The 19,848-nt window shown below is 42.6% G+C and overlaps 2 protein-coding genes across 3 annotated transcripts; both read left to right on the top strand.

The window, feature by feature from the left end:
• The first annotated feature begins 344 nt into the window (after positions 1-344).
• Positions 345-2,347, top strand: LOC139345860 (small integral membrane protein 26-like). Its single transcript, XM_070984726.1, has 2 exons — positions 345-603; positions 1,761-2,347. The coding sequence occupies exons 1-2, from the start codon at positions 480-482 to the stop codon at positions 1,931-1,933; spliced, it is 297 nt and encodes a 98-aa protein (XP_070840827.1). The 5' UTR covers positions 345-479; the 3' UTR covers positions 1,934-2,347.
• A 951-nt stretch (positions 2,348-3,298) lies between these two features.
• Positions 3,299-18,705, top strand: dtd1 (D-aminoacyl-tRNA deacylase 1). 2 transcript variants are annotated; one of them, XM_070988885.1, is made up of 6 exons: positions 3,299-3,418; positions 3,854-3,944; positions 4,812-5,047; positions 6,036-6,133; positions 13,399-13,584; positions 17,020-18,705. In XM_070988885.1, the coding sequence occupies exons 1-5, from the start codon at positions 3,376-3,378 to the stop codon at positions 13,552-13,554; spliced, it is 624 nt and encodes a 207-aa protein (XP_070844986.1). In that variant the 5' UTR covers positions 3,299-3,375; the 3' UTR covers positions 13,555-13,584; positions 17,020-18,705. The 2 variants fall into 2 exon arrangements, with proteins under 2 accessions (XP_070844986.1, XP_070844978.1); XM_070988877.1 differs by having other exon boundaries at positions 13,399-13,563; positions 17,020-18,701.
• Positions 18,706-19,848: the final 1,143 nt, after the last annotated feature.

Raw genomic sequence — 19,848 nt, 5'->3', positions numbered from 1 at the left:
GCGAGCAAAGGTACACAGGTAAACTTACATGAAGAACTTAATAAACTTAGAATGCAATGTCTGTAATAACTGTAGAGGAACACAATTTAGCATGTGAAATGAAACATACATGTGATGCTGCCTGAGACTTAAGACAGGAGCAGAAATACACGTTGTACCAAATGAGTGTTGACCGTATCACTGCTGAAACTACAGTGACTCTTCACTACCAGCTAAACATTTGAGCCTCAAAAGAAGAAGAAAATGAATAAAACGTCCATTCCGTCCATGTCCCCACACAAATAATATCGATAGTCATTGAAAAAAAGCACACCCAGAAGTGTTAAAGTATCAGTTGTACTTCCGGGTTGACTGTCATGGCGGCGTCCTGAGTTGCACTTGTTAGCTTCAGCTATCCAAACACCTTCGCACCAAGAGATAAACAAAGGCGTTTATCGGAGCACTTCGTAGTCAGGATAGACTTTATTTATACTGCCGCCATGTCGCTCAAAGATGTGAACAAGTGGAACGCCAGAGCGTGTGCGCTGTACGCTGCTGGCATCTGGACCATGATCGGCACGTACGTATACACAGTGTACAAAGGAGCCCGTGAGGGCGAGCCAGGTGGGTGAGAGCGACCTTCAGCACACACACACACACCGCTCGACACTGTCTAAATGCTGTCAATAAACCGTGAAGTTACCAGCTGATCGGGGCATTTGTGAAGGCTGTTTCTGTCTGTCTGTCTGTCTGTCTGTCTGTACAGTTAGTCATGTCTGCAGCCTGCTTTTCTCAGAGATAAGAGACCATCACTTTTGCAAGTCACGTTTATTTCAACGTAAAGGAGAAATTGAATTGAATTGAATTGAATTAAATTAAATTATTCCAATTGTTACACAATGGTGCACAAACAATACCGATCCAATATGACATCTGATAATCTGACACTGATAATGTGTGCATAATGAGAGCTTTAACTTCAGACACTGAAAAGTACATTTTGCTGATGATGCTTGTGTTTTAAAGCCCCATGTTGAATGAGGGACTTTTGCCTGTAAAAATACTTAAATAAAGGATCTGAATACTTCTTCCATGGTTGGTTGCATCAAGGTGATTTGTGTTTTTCATAACCTAAACCAACCTTAGCAGTGACAGTGACACTCTCCCGATATGAAACAGGCTGGGGCACAAGAACCAGATCAATGTGAGACTGATAACCTAACAAATGCTACTATCATGTTATTTGGTTTGTCAGTTTGCACGGTGGTGCAGCGGGTAGTGTGCGTGCCTCACAGCAAGAAGATCGCAGGTTCGATTCCCAGGTCGGGCCTTGTGTGTGAAGTTTGCATGTTCTTCCCGTGCATGCATGTGTTCTCTCCGGGTACTCCCACAGACCAAAAACATGCTCATTAGATTGATTGGTGACTCTAAATTGCCCCTAGGTGTGAGTGTGAATGGTTGTGTGCTTGTGCCCTGCGATCAGCTGGCGACCGGTCCAGGGTGTACCCCGCCTGCTGACAGCCGAGATAGGCTCCGGCCCCCGCGCGACCCCGAAAGGGATAAGCGGCATAGAAAATGGATGAATGGTTTGTCAGTCAAGCTGAAAATGTTTGTTGTACTAAATGAAAAAAGTTGGAATAAAAAACAACAAATTTCTTTTCCATTTCAATACTTTTCAATACACACACAGCGACTTTCACAGTAATTATACTACCTCGAGCAGGTTTACACACATGTCAGTTCTGACTGCTAAATCACTGCATGTTCTCCCTCAAACTTAGGAAAAAAAGAAGAGGTGCAAGTGCCAGAAAATACAAATCAAGTCATCTACGAGACTCCTCACTCCAAAACTATCATCATCTACAAGAAAGACTTCGTCCCGTACACCACGAGGATCTACAACTTCATCAAATCCTTCAGCAGTGAGCCTGGGAGTGGAGACGCTAACAAATAGCTCTGCACTGAAGTTTGGAGAATCCACTGTGAATGGATGCTTTTGTGTTCCTGTCCAGGTGTGAGAGAGCTGCCATCGTGTTTGGACACTCATGGACTGCCCCCAGCTAGGATTTGTGACTAAACTGTCAGCAATTTTCAACAATATTCCTGTTCGCTTCATCCACACCAACAGCAGAAGGTTTCCACCACCACTAATGATGTTTAAGTATTAGTGTGGTCAAGTTTCCTCTGATTTTGAGAGCATAGCAGCTTTGGCCAGAGGGTTCGCTTAATCTCTTTGTTAAAGAAAAGGAACTATTATGAAAGTGTCAGATGGTTTTATCGTTTTTTTGATGGTGTTGGCTGGTGTTGAGTAATGCATGTTGTGGGAAATGAGCGATGCCTTTGTGAAAATTAAAAGCGTTGTGTTTCAGTTCTGTGGTCATTTTTGATGCTGCGATGTGTGTGCCATTAAAACACATTATATTATAGGGTGCTTCTAGTATTTCTGCTGCTTCAGCTATCTCTGCAGGCCTCTGTCACAGCAGACATTTTGACTTGTCATACCAGGAAACAGGTGTAACTGACTGCATTGACAATGGCTCTGTTACCTTCAGGTTTCCCAGTGAGCCACGACTGAAGCAGCTGAACAGAATTCATCCATTGTTCATTTTATCATTTGCACCAGTGCTTTTCTTCTGTGACATGTCAGAATGTCTTCCATTAAAAATATGACTAAACCTCTGTTTAATATAATGCTTAATGCAAAACCACGACAGAGTGCAGCCTCAAAATGCACAACACAGCTGAGTCTGCGTAAATACATAATAACATTAAGAAAGCTAATATTATTACATGGCTATTGTATCACATTTTTTCTGATCACCCATGCAAGCAGTATCCATTCATGACATACCTGACACCTGGACTTTGTGCTATATTGTTAGTTTTGATTGTACAAATACAATTTAATGACATTATCTCAGGGATATGACATGAAGTTGGGCTGTTAATGAGTGTAAGTATTTAATTATGAAGAAAAATTTATGCTGGTATACCCTGCTCTATAATACATGGAAATGACAAAAATTCAACAATCATAGTAATCAGATGTAAGTCAGATATAAATGCAAAAAAGCAAAGCCTGCGCTATGCAGACAACATGACCATTGTCAATATGATGTAGTGTACTATTATTATTTGATGCCTTAACATGTATTCAGTATTTTCATGTTGTTTATGTTTTAGCTATTTTATACACGTATACATTGTTTCTTTGTCAGTGTGTCTGCACACACATGCCACACGCCTCTGAGTGACTTGCTAAAAAGCGTGTTTGACCCTCCGGAAGGAGCTCGGGGTGTGCGTTGCGTGTTTCGGCCGCTAGGGGGAGACACCGTTCCGTCCACACTGTTAGACCTCGGAAGTTGTGAGAGCGTGCTCACAAACACAGCCACAACAATGAAGGCTATCGTTCAACGGGTCACCAAGGCGAGTGTCACAGGTAAGCGCCTGTTTTGAAACAAGCGAAGCTGACATGCTTGGACGCCTTTACACCAGAGCTAATAGCTATCATGTATTGCCGTCGCTGACCACGCATTTTAGCCGACCGAGTTAGCATTAGCACTGCCAGCGAAACGAACGAGGCTCTAGAGAGAGCTAGGCGTGTCTGTGACGGTCAGAGTGTGACCGGGGTCCCGACAGAGGACTGCTGGCGGGGCGTTCAAGCTCGGAGGAAAGCAGCGAAGGTTATTTCACCGCTCCAATGATAAACGTGTCCTCTGGATGTCCGTGGGACTGACAGCTGACTGACAGTCCTGACTGCTGGCTCCTTTCACCGCGCAGTGATGTCATTCAGTCTGTCACCTGTCAGTCTCGGCTGCTCGTCACTCAGTGACCACAGTCCCCGCTCACTCAACCTTTCCCTCTTCTCCTGCAGTGGGAGAAGAGCAGATCAGTTCCATAGGCCGAGGACTGTGTGTACTGCTGGGTATATCAGTGGAGGACACCCAGAGGGACGCCGACTACATGTGAGTGTGTGTGGGAGGAAGGGACGTTCAGAGGCCGAACCCTGAATGGATCTGAAATCTGAAATGCTTAACATATGTCCATGGCAACCTGCCAACAGCATCTCCAATCCAAAATCTATCCCCCAGAGAGTACTGACAAGTTTATTTGTGACTATAAAATGTCTCAACTTGGGCACAATCCTTAAAAGTATTCGTTATGTTAGGAATTTATGTGGGGGAAAGTGTTTGGTTGGTATCACCTCAAACAGCCTGTATTGGTTGGACTATGGTCTCTTCCATTACAGGGGCGTACCACCATGTGTGGTATGCATAAGGGAGTTTTTGCATGTTTTAACCCTGTCACTATGGTTTACATCCAAGGCACTAAGGTTATATCATCGCTCTTATTTTATTATAGATTTAAATTTATCATTTGTTTCTGGGAATTTGGGTTCTTTAGTGACTGGATATGTTTCTACATTTAGAAACTTGTGCATTGTGGGTAATTTAGAAGTTGGTTCCAGTCTCTTTTGACTTCATGTTTAAATTTGTGAATTTTCAGCCTTCAGCCACGCTGCCGTTTTTTTTTTTTGTTTTTTTTTTTACATATTTGAATGTATTTGTTTACTGTTCCAGACAGCTGTTGACTTCCATTAATGTCTGCACAGGGTGAAAGTCTTCTACCAGTTTGTCAACACACTGAAAATCTTAGACTGTATAGTACGCATTAAAAATAATCAGCAAAGATGCAACGTATACATGACAAACACAATCTACATTTTAAAATCATAATCTGCATTACCACAACAATACTGTGTCTCTGGCCAGCGATATAGACAGCTAGGTCCTTGTTGTGATGGATTACATATCTCATAACTGTGTTTTCAGTGTACGCAAGATCCTGAACTTGCGTCTGTTTGAAGATGAGAACGGACGAGCGTGGACCAAAAGTGTGATGGACAGGGACTTTGAGGTGCTGTGTGTGAGCCAGTTCACACTGCAGTGTATACTGAAAGGCAACAAGCCAGACTTCCACTCAGCCATGCCCGCAGAGCTGGCCCAGCCCTTCTACAACAGCATCCTGGAGAGCATGAGGAGTGCCTACAAGCCGGAGCTCATTAAGGGTGGGTGCACAGCCATCTTTATTGTCCCACTTTATATAGTCCTACAGTGGTGTGTGCCTGCTGCTCTTGGACCTCAGAGGAGAGCTGATAAAACACTAAGTTCTCGCTTTCCTTTCCAGATTTTGTAAAATCAATTGAATAATTTTCCCATTTTTGCAGCCCTGGTCAGATATTGACTAACTGATGGATGGATTTTGTTAAAATTCATTTTGAAAACAGCAAAAATTAAAAAGATCATTGTGAAAACTGTGGAGGTTCAAATGAGAGGCCAGTTTCCAGGAGGTTTGAGGAAAAAGCAGCTAAAAACACTGAATTGTTCACAGCTAACTGTCTCTGAGCTAATTAAAAACAAAAGTGTGGAGGGTCACCGTTATGGCCGCTCTGATACGTTTGGATCACTGCCCTGTCCCCCCCCTGCTATTTGACTGCCTGTATTTCCATCGTAAGATTGTGGCTCTTTGGGGGTGGGAGGTGTGGATTATCGGTGCGGTGACGGTGGCACTGAATTGGGTCAGCCCACCGGGGAGCAGGTGCAGAGAACACCTTGTCCCAGCAAGGGAGGCATAAGGCTTCCTAATTAGTCCCCCCCCAGAGAGGAAATATGATGATGCAGCGCTTTTTCACCGCGGCCCACAGCTTCATTGTGCAGATGGTGTCATTAATCTCGCAGACCCAGAGGAAGAAAGGAGAACATTTAAGTTGAAACTTCCTGTCCTCCTAAACCCCCTTCATCTTTTGTCCCCAATGTCTCAAGGCTCCACATTATCCTGCTAAGATGGACTGCCAATGACAAACACATTCCACTTGTGTTTACTGCCCATTAGGAGGTGGTGTCATTTGGGATGTACTGGGCTACTTAGATTTAGTAAACTGTGGGCAAACTGTGGCAGTGATGCTAATAGATGACATTTGAGTTTATTTTGTCTTTGATTTCCATGTCTCATTCTTGATGACTTGTGAGATGTGTCTCTGTGTTTTCTGTTTCCAGACGGGAAGTTTGCGGCCTACATGCAGGTCCACATTCAAAACGATGGCCCTGTAACCATTGAGCTGACGTCACCTCCTGGTCCCACAGACCCTAAGCAGGTACGTAACTGAGCATGAAGCTTTGGACAAAGTAGTTTGACAAAAAGAAAACTGAACTCGTTTACTTATTAGCTCTTTACTGGAGCTTTCAACTATGCCATGGTCTTACATCAGTGGATGTTGTTTGCTGAGCTGTCGTGGCTCAGCTGGCAGATAGAACTGGAGTCCAGTGTCCATTATTTAGACAGAAATGGAATATTATATTCATGAATATGTTGTCATTAGTGTAGATTTATCAGTATTTGTGTTACCTTAGAATGAGGTAACGCCTTTCCCAACGAGTGCCATGTTTCACCACCATTTTTCTACAGTAGCCCAGAATGGACAAACCAAACACTGACTGATGGAATTTTTAGTGGCTTCTGTAGGAGAGGATGAGGCAAGGGATATTCAGCTGGTTGCAATCTGCAAACTCACTGCTAGATGCCACTACACACTGGTCCTTTAAAAGCTCTGGAAAAAGCTCGTAAACAGACCTTAAAGTAAGATTTGTTTTGTCTAAGTTACATTTTTTTACTGAGAGCAACAAGTCACATACATATCCAAAGTGAATATGTAAAATGAACTTTGGTTCTCAAACTGCTGCTGTACTGCTGGACTCAAGCAAAACAAACAAACAAACAAACAAACAAACAAACAAACAGTAACTGTGAATTAGGTGCATCTTTCTACCCACCTTGAATTCATGCATGACGTGTCATTTGTCTCTTCAGTGGCTCATTTTGTTTCTCACCTTGCACCACTAGGTGGCGATATTTACTCTTCTGCTGTGTGCAGCCTCCCTCATGTTACATGTAGAACAGAGTTTTTGTTAAATCACACTAATGATTTGAGTCAGAAACATGATTTGTCCAAAGACCAAACTTTTGAACCTTTGTGAATATAACAGTAACTTTTAAACTGTAAACTTTGCTGGAAGTAAAATTAGTATTCATCGCAAACAACAACACAAATACATCAAATATGTATTTCTGATGAGATTTTCAACAAATGACACTCAAAAATATCATAACATATGGAGCCCATAAAACAATTATCAGAACTACAAGAAACATGAAATGATGTTGAGTGTGGTGTAAAGCATGTGTTATGATCATTAAAGCTGCACTCAATGGTTTTTATATAAACACTGAATCAGAATACTGTGGAATGTGAAACACTGTCGCTCAAACCCACAGAGGCTTGTCGTAAACTCTGCACTTTCCCTCAGCTCAAATTTCTTTTTAGGTCATTGTTTTGGTTTTAAGGCCCCAAAAACTCTGCTCCAATCAGCTTTGTTTACAGCTGCAGGAATCAGCTGTTTTCAGCACAAAACCTCTGATAAACTACCTGCCCAGCACCAAAATCCAGACAAAGTTTGTGACTGTCTGGTGAACAGTGGAGCATTTAGCAACTATGTAGACATTTTTTCAGTTTGTGGACACTGAAACGGAGATAAAAGGAAGACAAACATTGGACTTGGACTGGAATTGGATTTGTAAGGTGGCCAGAGGCTCCAAATAAATGCTAATGTTGCTCTGTGTCTGCTGGCCGTGTAAATAGGCAGAATGTTCAATGTAAGATGACAATCTGTCAGTGCTGTGCTTTAAGTTGCACAGTAAATACATTTTTGGTGGTTAAAAATGCCAGTCACTGATGGCCAGTTCATTTTTATGAATGTCTCCTTCATTTAATTGCATTCAGTCTTTTCAGTTGTGTATATAGAAGAATGTTTTCCAACCATTTGCAGTCTGTCAACACATTGAATTCCTATTAGAGCGTTATTTCAAAACATATCATGCTGCATGTTATCTTGCAATGAGCTAAATACTGATTAAGGATAATCATTTTTGACAAAAAGAATGTAAAAAAGTCGAACAGTAACCATCATGTCCTTGCCAAGATCACCGTCTGCCATTGCCACCTCTTCCGTAGCCTTATGGAGTGGAACTGATTGTCACTCACTCATCCTCATGGCGAAGCTGAAAGTACACGCTATTTGGCTTACCCGTGTTTGTGTGTCTGTGTGTGTGCGCCAATGTATTACCCACATTTACCCACATTGTGGGGACATAAATCTGTTTACACAGTCACATTGTGAGGACTCAAATTGCAGGTCCCTGTAATGTAAATCATTAAATTATAGGGTGAAGGCTGGGGTTAAGCTTAGGTTTAGGTTAAAGGTATGGTTAGGGTTAGGGTTTGGCAGTTAGTTGTAATGGTTTGGGTAAGGGGCAAGAGAATGCATTATGTCAGTGAGGGTCCTCACAAGTTTAGAAGTATGAGAGAGAGAGAGAGTGCGTGCGTGCGTGCGTGCGTGCGTGCGTGCGTGCGTGCGTGCGTGCGTGCGTGCGTGCGTGCGTGCGTGCGTGCGTGCGTGTGACTGGGTGTTATGTGTTGGCTGCAGATGATCTGTGGTACACATGCACAGGCTTTGGGAAGCTCTCTGTTGCCACCACATGCTCACCCTCTGCAGTACCTGTTCCTGTGGGAGCTGACCAGGCCTGCTTCCAGCATCCTGTTCTCTGTTCACTTCAGTATATTGTCTGTCAAACCAGGATTGCTCCTTCGAAATGGTGATTTTTAAAATCTACAACTGTGGACTGAGATCAGAAACAGTTAATATCTCGTCATCTACAGAACATACCGTGAGGCAGGTGTAACTTCTTGATGGCTTTGTATGTGCAGTTTTCTGGGAGAAAGGACATCTGTAGTGCTGAAAGAAATAGTTGTTAGATAGATGAACTGATTGGTGTCATCTTTGGTTCTGAGAACTTGTGATGGACAGGGCTGAGTATCGAACCTGAGTCTATTTTTATCACTGACCAAAATATGGCAAGAGCAGAATGATTTTAATGATTTATGCCAAGCTTTGCCAGTGTGGAAAACAGTTTTATTGAGGCATAGTTCTTCTATGTTAGTGTTTCAACAACATGTTGCCTTGTCAAATTTGCTTTCTTTTACTAAATGAAGAAATGGTTTGGTCGAAAAATGTTTTCCTTACTCAAAGAAGAAAAGGAAACAAGGTCAAAGGTACAGCCATGCTCGCAGCACCGTAGGGCTGTACTTGGGAACGGAAACGCTTTGAGATAAATGCTAACATCAGTATGCTAACATGCTCACTGTTACAAAGCCAACATTGCTGATGTTGAGCAGGTAATTTTTACTGTGTGTATCATTAGCATGATACCATTCCAGTGTTTGCAACTCTAAACACAAAGTCCAGCTGAGGCTGATGGGAATATCATTAGTGTGTAGTTATTTGGTCATAAACCAAAGTAATGGGCAAGTTGTAATTTTGACCTGATGATGGCACTGCATGAATTGTTGAGGGATCACCAAAACCATTCAAATACATCCTGTATGGACCTTGGTTATCTGTATCAACTTTCACAGAAACCATTTAAAAGTTGTTGAGACATTTCACTCAAAACCACAAATGCCAACCTCATGGTGGTGCTAGAGGAACAGTCAGGGGAACCTCAGAGTTACGAGGCTTCATCCTCTGATCTAGATAGTTAAAACAGAAAAAAAAACTATAAAAAACAATAAAGACACAAACACTATGCAGAAAGGAAAACAGTGGTCAAACACAAGCAGTAACTACAGTAAAAGCTACATAGAAGGTAAGTGCTTAAGGAATCAGTGAGTTTTAACAGCTTCTTAAAACTTTGATTCTGCATTTTTTTTTAACTAAAGGAAGGTGATGGGATCTGCACTCTGAAACCGTCAGCTGTGTGTGTTTGCTGAGATCATTCAAATTGAAGGAGAAGTAGTGTAGTGTAGTTCGCAACAGTGATAAGAAATACCCTTGAGTCAACTAATTAAGAGACCAAGGGGGAGCACATACGGGGAGAACAGAGCAGGACCAAGGATTGAACCCTGGGGTACACCGCATGTTAGCCAAGATGGTGAAGAGACACAATGATCAATAGCCACAAAAAAAACTCCTGTTTTTTTTTTTGGCCAGGCAAAGACCCGCCACCCACAGAAAATGGTTGAGAATCACTGTTTTAGACCTTATGTCAGTGACCTTATCCACAAAGAATGCTAAAAAAAACATTTCACAGTCAACACCAGAGAAGACTGATCTATTAAATAGTTGTTGAGATAATTTAATCTTGAATAAATTGATGGACATCCCTAGAGCCATGCTACAGGATTAAAAAGTACTATTCTTGTATCAAGTATCAAAACACCCAGCCCTAGTTCGCCATATTTTTAATCTGTTTTTTACATTCTATAAGTTAAATAATCAGGTAGTTGAAAAAAAGATTTTTTGTGCTGTGCCCCCTCCCTCCCCTATGTTAGACTCAGCTGGCACACAGCTCTTCTGCTACACTGATAGTGGACTCCAGAAAAATTTTGAATTCTTCATACTTAAATTTGACTGAGCTGTTTGTTTCAGTTGGCATCACTGGTATCAGAGTTAAACCAAACTACTGTAAGATAAATGGTCGCTGTGCATGTCTCCCTACATAAAGCACCAGTTGTATACAGCTATTTACTCAATAGTTACATTTCCAGAGCATTAAACAAAGGAGTACAAAGCAGAAGCTAAGTAATGAGGATATTAAACTGTGCAAACAGAACACAAATACTTCCTAACCTCTCAGTAACAGGGATACACCTCTCTCAGCCTCTTATTCCATCCATTTGAAAGAAGTTCATATATCTGTCTTCCTGAATTGATTCCGGTCACTTCCGTGGAACCCGGCCAACATCCTTATGCTTTGGCTTCAGGCCGGCTTTGGCTGCTCTCCCCTGGTGGCCTTGGTTGTGAGCCCAAAGGGAGGGATATTAAGCAGTCCTCAGAATTTTAATCTTGTCTGTTTGGGATGTTTTGCTGTGGGGGCCGAGGAGCCAAAGCCAAGGCTGAACATGAGGGATAAAAGGCCAGCCAATAGGCTAAGCTTGGCACGGGGAGGAAATGAAGCAACAGCCAACAGACACTGTCCCTTTCTTTCCATGAATCAGGGATTTAGTCCACTGCAGGGTCAAGCGGACAGCAAACAATGGTGTTATCCAGAGCAATGAAAATCATCCTGTTTGGATGTTCTCTTTGGGATGCTGAACGGCTGCGATCAATGGCTGAGGGGTCCTGAGTTTTTCCGTTTGTTCACCTGACTGTGCGCTTTGTTTTGGGGTGTGTGCTGAAACCCAGCATACACAGGAAGTATATAATGTTTGATCATGTTGGGTCAGGTTTTGGGTTGCAAAGTAGAGGCTTGTGTTTGGATGTGGCCCTCAGAGTTTGAGATGTTGTTTGCTTGCTCACCAGGTCCAGTTTGTGTTCAGATATGTGTCTCCTGGGTTTTACGTACCAGATGTTATATCATCAACAAAGGCAGTAGGCCTGGTTTGATACTACAGCATGTTAATGGGTTCAAATGGGAATAACACTGAATTTTTTGTGCTCTTTGAATAATGTAATGTCTTATGCAATGCTTTGGATTTTTAAGATGACATTTAGTTCATAAATATTTACCCAGCAGCCATAAAAGTTTTAGCATCTGTGTTTACAGGCCTTTTTCAGATGAGGGGTAGCATACCTACTTCATCATTACTGTTGTGCTGTTTTATGGACCGTGAAGAATAAAGGAAAAAAGAAGCAGGAGCGGGTTTGATTGGAGTAGTGACTAGTCGCACAAGTGCCACTGTTTTGGCTGTTTTGCAGTGTGCAAGAGCCAGTGCATGCAGCCACAACAATAGCTTCATTGAAGTGATCATATGACAACCCAGAATAGCTCTAAATGAGGAGAGAATAGAAGTGGCCGTGTATCCACAAAGACAAGTCAGTGTGCGGTGCTGCTCTGTGGCGCTGACGTGTTTCTCCCTCTTTGTTTAATTAATTATACTAATTCGCATGCATGTTGGAGCCTGTGGGTGAATACTGAACATACTGCAAAGGTCATGATCTGCAAGTCATGATGCAGCACTTTCATGGTGTGTGCCTCAGCCCACTGAACCACCAGGAACCCTGGACTGATAATGTTTCAGTGACAGTTCAGCCAAAGTTCAGCCATTTTTAATATATTTAAAAAGTTAACTTGTCCTCAAGAAAAGCTGGATACTTGCACACGAAAAACAGGATTGTCACACACTTGTTTTTTATATTTAAGGCCAATAAAACTGAAATATTTTTCAGAAACATGAAATATTCATGACAACAAAGGCAACGATTAGAGTTTAAGTTTGAAAAAAATATTCTTTAGGCATTATTTATGAAGCGTTTAACAGTAAAAAACTTGCCTAATCTGTTTGGGCAGGACTGTGTGGGCGTGGTTCATTCATACAGAGGTTTGTGACATCACCTAGTACCAGCTGTACCTGCCCACCCCAACCAGGGAGAGCTTTGAAAAAAACACAAAAACATGCAGTGGATAGCTCAGTAAAATAAACTAAACTGCTCTTTGGTGCTTTGGTAGAGAACACCGGGCTTGTGTTGAACCCTATCTCTCAAAAGAAGATGTTAATTGACAAAAGAGGTTTCAGCGCTTTAAAGCCGAGCTCAATATTATGACTTCTGGTTTAAAAGTGAAAATATCTGGAAACTATTTTACTGCACATGTTGGCAGAAAAGGGGTCTTATTTCAACATTTCAACATAACATTAACATGATTATTTTCATCATAGGGTGCATAAACTGCAAGTAAAATGAGTACTGGTAAATGGTTTTCTACACTATTGCCTTATTTATAGTTATGTTTTTTCACACACACACACACACACACACACACACACACACACACACACACACACACACACACACACACACACACACACACTACCATAGAGTTGGGGGACTTGAGAGAGACATTTTTTTAAGACGATGGTACAAAATGGTGCAAATCGAAACACCAAAGATGGAGATATCCTGCTAAATGCCCACATTGTTCAAACTCCATGATAAATGGTAAACGTCAGCTCGCTGCTCAGAATTTTTGCAAAGATAACATAAAACTCACAGCTGGATGTGTCAAGTTCAGGCATGTTCTCCAGGCCAAAAAGAGTTCTTGGAGAAGCAGACGAGGCAGTAGCATGTAGGCTTAAGCACTTTAGCAGCAGTCACGTCAATGGATTTTTCCTTTATCTCTTTTTCTGCTGCAGAGGCACCTCAGTGTTCTTAAAGGCAATTTTAAGGCAGAATCACAGCTTTTCTCTTCTTCATTCATGGCTTTTTTTCCTGTAGAAAACTGTTCATATATGTTAAGGACACAAGAATTGAAGTATAGGATGAAGCTTTTTTTCTGAACCAAGCTTTCCTGTGTCTTGTGTTTCCTCAGCTGTCAAAGCAGGAGAAGCAGCAGCAGAGGAAAGAGAAGACACGCTCCAAGGGCCCCTCAGAGGCGGGCAGGGAGAAAGGCGCCCAGCGTCACAGACAGGACCCCAACGCCAGCAGTGGAGCTGAGGGTGACGTGTCGTCAGAGAGGGAGCCCTAAGTCAGCAGGGTGAGGGAGCCGAGGAGATGTGTACGAAAATACACACAAACACATGCAGTCAAATGTAATACTTGCAGGGCAGGACAGGTCTTTTGTTTGACTGATTTCTTGTGTTATCCATCAGGTTAGAAAGGCTAATCTTCTCTTGAGCTTCATTTTGGAGCAACTGTAGATTTAGTTTGATTCATTATATTCAGTGATATTTAGGCACACATTCAGAGCTGATACAGAATATGTTGTTTTTACATTCCAACAGCTTTACTAACCACAAGAGAATAATAATAATGTCTTTTTATACCCTTTCAGAGCTGCTCACCATTACCATAATATGTTGGCATTTTAAAATGTTGGTCTCATGTGCCAAAGTCACTTTTCCATAAAGGATGACAGTTCCAGTGGGTCAGCTTAAGTCTGAATTATATGTCTCACCCTTAATGAAAAGGCTTTAGATGCAGAGAGGTGTTAAATGTGCATAATATTTCCCCTCCTTAAGCATTCAGTTAAAGTCTTTTACTTAATTACTGTTTCTTGTGCACAGAAAAGAAAGAAAGAAATATGTATTTTTTTGCCACTGGGGGCAGTGCATTAAGCTGAAAACACAATATCAACATATTTTTGCCTTATCAAGGAGGTACAGCCAATGACTGAGCAAACTGTTGCCTGTTGACACATCCAGCCGACTCAGAACAACAGAAGCATTCATTTGATGTGTGTCTGTGACCGCCTGAAGAACTGAAGTCCTCCATCCACGCTCCTTTTAGCTCTGCCAACTCTTGAGAGAAAAAAAATGTTCTTAAAACTGCTAAATGCTTCACTATGTTCATCAGCTAGCCGTTAACTTTGTCTGTCTGCCATTTGGTGCTGGCTTTATCAGAGGTTTTGTGCTGAGAACAGCTGCCTGCTCTAGCTTGAACAGGGTTGGTGAGTGCAGTGAAAGTGTGCGAGCTGTGAGCCATAAAACAAAACAAAAAAAAAGAAAGATTTAAAAGATGCCGTAAAGCTCTGCAGAGCTGAGGGGAAATGTTGGCTGATAATTATCTGTGACTTCATAACTATGAGCAACACCTTTTATATTACACATAGTAATTTTGCCATTATTGATTTAAATATCCAGCGTGTGAGCAAATAAGAATGTTACAGAAGATAAAGGCTTTACGATAACTTTATACTGTATTTTCTTATACCTTTCGTTTACATGAAGGAGTTGCTTTGAATTTCTTTTTAAATTCAACGGCACATATTCTAAAAAGGACCTAAAAAGACAGTTTGACTCTTGAAATTTGCAAAAACCCTGATAGATGCGAGCACCTGAGTAAGAAACAGTATTCAGTAAATGTAGAGCTTGGGCTTTTTGCAAGAGCTTGCACAGTTGTTTTTTTGTTTTTTGCATCTTGCTCTGTCAACAAATACAGTTGCCCTCAAAAGTAGTTCATCTCTCATTTGTATTAGTGTATTGTGTCAAGTACAATATGGTAGCTTTAAATGTGCAGTGAGAGGAAAACTGTCGACGTTCAGATTCAGCTGAGCATCTCTGTTTCATCCTCTTTTCCTTTTCCTGTCTGTGCCTGCTGTCTTTGTTATTGTTGACATTGCGGTTCAACTCAGCAACGTTCATGAGAGACAGACCTGCTTGTGTCTCATTCTGCGGTTCATATTGCGGGGGGAGGGGGGTGAGAAGGGAGAGATGAGGGGTCGGGGTTGCTCTTATTTGCCTTCAGTATTTGTTTACTAGCACAAAAACAGAGGAGTTGTGGGAGAAAAGAGACGGGGAGGCATTGAGTCAGCGCCCTCTGTGTCCCTTCTACTCTCCCTGCTGAGGCTGCTGCTGCTGGCTACTGTGGCACAGCCCTCTCCCTGTGTGAACTCTGTGGCACCCACGCACATTAACAGATATGCTGTCAAACTGGCACTGCCGCCGCACTTTAACAGCAGCTATACTTCTTCCTCCTCTGCCCGCACGTGCTGAGACACATTGGTTTGTTAGTTACACATAGAGAGTTAGGGTTAAGCTGGTCTGACACCAACATCAGCATCACCACTGATGCTGATGCTGCATTATGGTTGGTACAGTTTTGTCTGTTCTGTAACGCCTCCATAAACACGCACACGCCCTGTCCCATGTGGGACCTTGTAAGCCTGTAGTCCTGTCTCATACTCTTCTCCAGCGAGGGGCCCTGCACTGTAATCCCCAAGTGCATGTTGGGTAAATATGTGCCCCAAGACATGGAGGCTTCAGCACCTCGTTACATAAGGCCATTTTGTCTGACAGAGAGCCAGAGCGAGGGAGATGGGAGAAAGAGGGGGGAATGAGACAGAATAAGACGGAAAAAAAAGTCTGAGAAGTCGAGTTATTTGGTTTTTCATCTCTGCATGTGCAGCAGGGGAGTGCACACACAGCACTTCTGGAAGTGTGTGCACTGTGGTGGGAGGAGAGGTGGAAGAGGGAAATTTGGATGTAAGAGAGATGTCAGACAAGGGGCTTGCTTGCTTGCTTGGCTCTGTTGCTGCATATTTTAAAGAGGGAATTGGTGTTCCCGAGGTTTGCTTTGCATGACTTAAACATGAGCAGCGTGTGCTTTCCTCAGAATGAGTAATTTGTGACAGTCCTCCATTATCTCGTCTGGTCTTCCTTACTTCTTGTCTGCAGTGTTCTGATTTTGATAGAAACAGCTTACATATAGGTTTCCGCTGCTTGTCAGGATGCCGTGAGCAATTTCTGGCCCACATTGTAAATTGCTGTTCACGCATCACCTATCACCTGTCAGAGATGTACTCAGAGAGTAGAAGTAACTTCCATTTTGAAATTTTTATATGGCTGCTTTGACAATGTGGTGCCTTTTTATATTTAATGAAAGCTACAGTCACATTCGTTTGTGTAAGTCTGCTGATAAATTGCCAATGAAGTGGTAATTCCAGTTTCCCTTTCCCACTTTTTGTTACTGAATTTGTGTCTGTTCAACTAAGGGCAATCTTTCTTTAAGCAACACTAATCCCCATTTTTTTGTATTTAGCTAAGGATCAAATGACTGTGGTTTCATTACTATCAGTCACAACTTTCACATTACACGCAGAGGATTACCACCAAACCCCTCAGCTATGTGGCCTGTTTTAATGCTATTTCAGCCCATTGTCTTGATTTTCTGGCCCACAACTTTGCTCACAGAAAGAGAGAAACCAAAAGGAAATGAATGTTGGACTGAAGGCTGATGTTGCCGTCTGTTGGAGGTGTAAATAGGTTGCTAACTGCTACTGTTTGCAAACATGTTCGCCATAGCAACTTTACAAGGTGCCAATATGTCGATGTGTTTTTCACTTGTTCTGCTGCCCTCAAGTGGCCAAAAAAATCAATGAAAACAGAAATAAATTGGATATTTATGCTGTAAACTTGACAAATTTTGATCAGTGATCATACAAATGGGAAGAGCCGGAGACCAAAATGACTTTTTTCTGTTTTTTCTCATACAGATGTCGTACTGGGGACATGACGCTGAGCCCAGTTTCTCAGGAAGGCCTTAATCCTCAGTGACTCTTACACCTGATCGTGGACTGTCCTCCTTCCTGTTTGGAATCAGCAGGATTCTCTCGGCCTGTCGCAGAACATCGTCCCCTTGCTGGTGTCCTTGGCTTCTCTCCCGCAGAATCACATTGGACTGGCTAGATGTAAACAAAGTAGCAAAGTCTAACTACAAGACGGTTTTCTAGGATTGATGAGGGGAAATTGAACAGGGGTGCATGGGAGGGGAACGAGGGTGATACGGCATGGAGCAGGCATCAGCAGCATTGCGCTGTGTGGCCCACTAGCTTTCTCTTTCTGTCTTTTTACCACTGCCCATCCATCCATGTTTCTACCTGCATCTCGCTCTGTCTCTGTCTGTCTTTCTCTCTGAGTCTCTCTGCCTGTCTCACTCTCAGCCCGCTGTTCCCACTTAATCTCTGTTTCGAGACAAGGCGCTGACCCTGAGGCTGCTCCAAGTCCTTGGCTTATCATACAGGCACAAGAACATCAGGACAGTGATAATGTAACAGCTTTACCATATTTATCGTACCAGTCACACCTCATGATTGGTATAGTTACATGTGTAGAATCTGTTGTAGAAGGTGATTATACCTGTATGAATATACTGTGTTTTAAGGTCCAGCTTTTCTACAGCACACAGGTCTGTAAATGGACATGCCTTGTCTGCCTTTTGAGAAACAAAAAGGAAAACTTTTATCTTACAGCCAGACAGCAACCACAATAAAACACACAACAGAGAAAAAGCCTCAGAGTTTGAACACAACCCACATTAGCTTTTGAGCTAATATCTCTTCTTCCCTCTATAAGCATGGGCCCATGTCTTGTGTTGCACCTTAGCTTGCTAAATTAGCTAATAATAATATAATAATAATATCCACCATGAAAACGTGCAATGCTAATGTTGGCTAGATGGCTAATTAGCTACATAATGTACAAACATACCCACGAATTGGACAATTTCGAAGCTAAATGGTGTGGTCCTTACTCTTCAGTACCTTTGCTAACAACAGGCTGGCTGTCCTCAGCTTTTAAAGTGACAGATGTTGGTTGACATGGTCTCTCTATGGTTGCTGGTCTGCCTGCTCAGGTGTCACCCACACCGACCCATCGGCTGAGACTTGGAGGCTAAAGGAGCATTTCCTTTCAGTGTTAAAAAGAATATCAGGAATACATTTAAAAATCACTTTCACAGGATCTCTAACTCCAAAAACTGACAAACCAACTAATTGTGATTTCGGTTGGACCTTAAAATCCTAAAAGATAACCTGCATGTCTCCCAAACCTCGTTTAGTCTTCCCAGCAGACAGGAAACGATCGTTTGACTGCAGGCAGGGATAGTGCCAAACTGCTCGCTTCAGCTATAGTCGATTTTACGTCTCGGATCAAGTAGCTTCGGCTGAGTGGCTACGAGTCAGTTTGTCTCAATTACATGTACTTTGCCTCTGTGGAGAGGGGCCAGCTGTGCTTCACTATCATTGAACGCTGACACCAGTATGGCTGGGCGGACTCTGGTCTCTCAAAAATACATCTGGTATTTATTGTTTTTGATTTTGACACTGTCCTGCTGTCCCTTGACAGATCTGAATGTACATTTTGTTGCCATTTTATAAAGATGTTAATAGAAAAAGTGATCCATGCCGTGTTTTCTGTGTGTTCTTTCTGCTTGTTTCTGTGATGTAAAAGCAGGGATGCTTGTCCTTATTTCTCCTTTCAGCATCACCACCTGGCCTGTCTATACTGTCCCAACTCTTTAGCTTTTTTCTTTTTAGTTCAGCAAGCTATTCCTGGCCAACCATACCATATCCCCCACCCCCTTTCTATCCCCCCCCCCAATGGTGCTGAGCTGAGGTTTCTCCATGTTGTGGAGGAGAGGGAGAGGAGCTGCTGTAGCCCTGACTTGGGAGCTCTCAGAGAGGGAAGACATGACCCAAATATGTCTGCTAGCTAGCTAGCTTTAGTACTGCTTCAAATTGGGCTGGAACTGCTGCTCTCCTCTGCAATGACTGCATTGTGATCCCAATGCCAGACAGGTTTTACAGTAAGAGAGGAGGAAGCAGACTGTGGGGCCTTTGATTATTGATGTACTGTACCAAACAAATGAGAGGGCTGCAATTGATCACAGCTGGACCAGTGAGAGCAGGGAGTGGGACAGATGTCCAAAGTTTGTGGAATCACCTGTGTATTTTGAACCAACGTGGCTGTTTGTGTGTGTGCGCGGACAGCCGAGCTGCAGGGCAGGGCAGTGGGAGTGGGCGCAGTGTCAGTCGGACATGGGAAAGTGGGTTAAATTCCAGGCATTCTCCTCCATCTGAAGCCACACTGTGTCTGGTTTGTCTTCTCTACAACTTATCTTACATCTTGTGTGTGTTTGTGAGAGTCCTTTGCCAAACCCACTGGCTATGGAAAAACAATTTAACTGGATTTAATTTGTTGCCCCCCTCCTCCTTCCTCTTCCCTCCTTCCCCTTGCGTTTTTCTTTTTTCTTTTGTGTGCCTCTGAGAGGTTGGGAATTCATCTTGTTTGGTAACTCCATGCCCAGTCCGAGCTTGCTTTGAGTGAGACGGGCCAGGTTTCACGGCAGCTTTAAGATCTCCAGTCATGTGTGGATCGGAGTGGAGTTTGGTTGCCATATGTGATGCTAAAAAACAGGCAGCGATCTTACTTTGTTTGGGGGAGAAATGACTTTGGATTACATGGATTAAACGTGGATTATTTTTCTTCAAAATATGTTTGGGCAACTCTCACTCACACCTCTTGCTTTCCCTCCTTTTCTTGTC

Source organism: Chaetodon trifascialis, chromosome 2, assembly GCF_039877785.1.
Source record: "Chaetodon trifascialis isolate fChaTrf1 chromosome 2, fChaTrf1.hap1, whole genome shotgun sequence".
NCBI lineage: Eukaryota > Metazoa > Chordata > Actinopteri > Chaetodontiformes > Chaetodontidae > Chaetodon > Chaetodon trifascialis.
The sequence above is the reverse complement of the archived record's forward strand: the minus strand, read 5'-3'. Positions and strand labels throughout refer to the sequence as shown.

Excerpts from the sequence above, each read along its gene's own strand:
- LOC139345860 (XM_070984726.1), top strand. The coding sequence starts at position 480 with ATGTCGCTCAAAGATGTGAACAAGTGGAACGCCAGAGCGTGTGCGCTG. Across the intron at positions 604-1,760 it reads AGCCCGTGAGGGCGAGCCAG|GAAAAAAAGAAGAGGTGCAA; the intron begins GTGGGTGAGAGC and ends CCTCAAACTTAG.
- dtd1 (XM_070988885.1), top strand. The coding sequence starts at position 3,376 with ATGAAGGCTATCGTTCAACGGGTCACCAAGGCGAGTGTCACAG. Across the intron at positions 3,945-4,811 it reads CAGAGGGACGCCGACTACAT|TGTACGCAAGATCCTGAACT; the intron begins GTGAGTGTGTGT and ends CTGTGTTTTCAG. Across the intron at positions 5,048-6,035 it reads CAAGCCGGAGCTCATTAAGG|ACGGGAAGTTTGCGGCCTAC; the intron begins GTGGGTGCACAG and ends TTCTGTTTCCAG.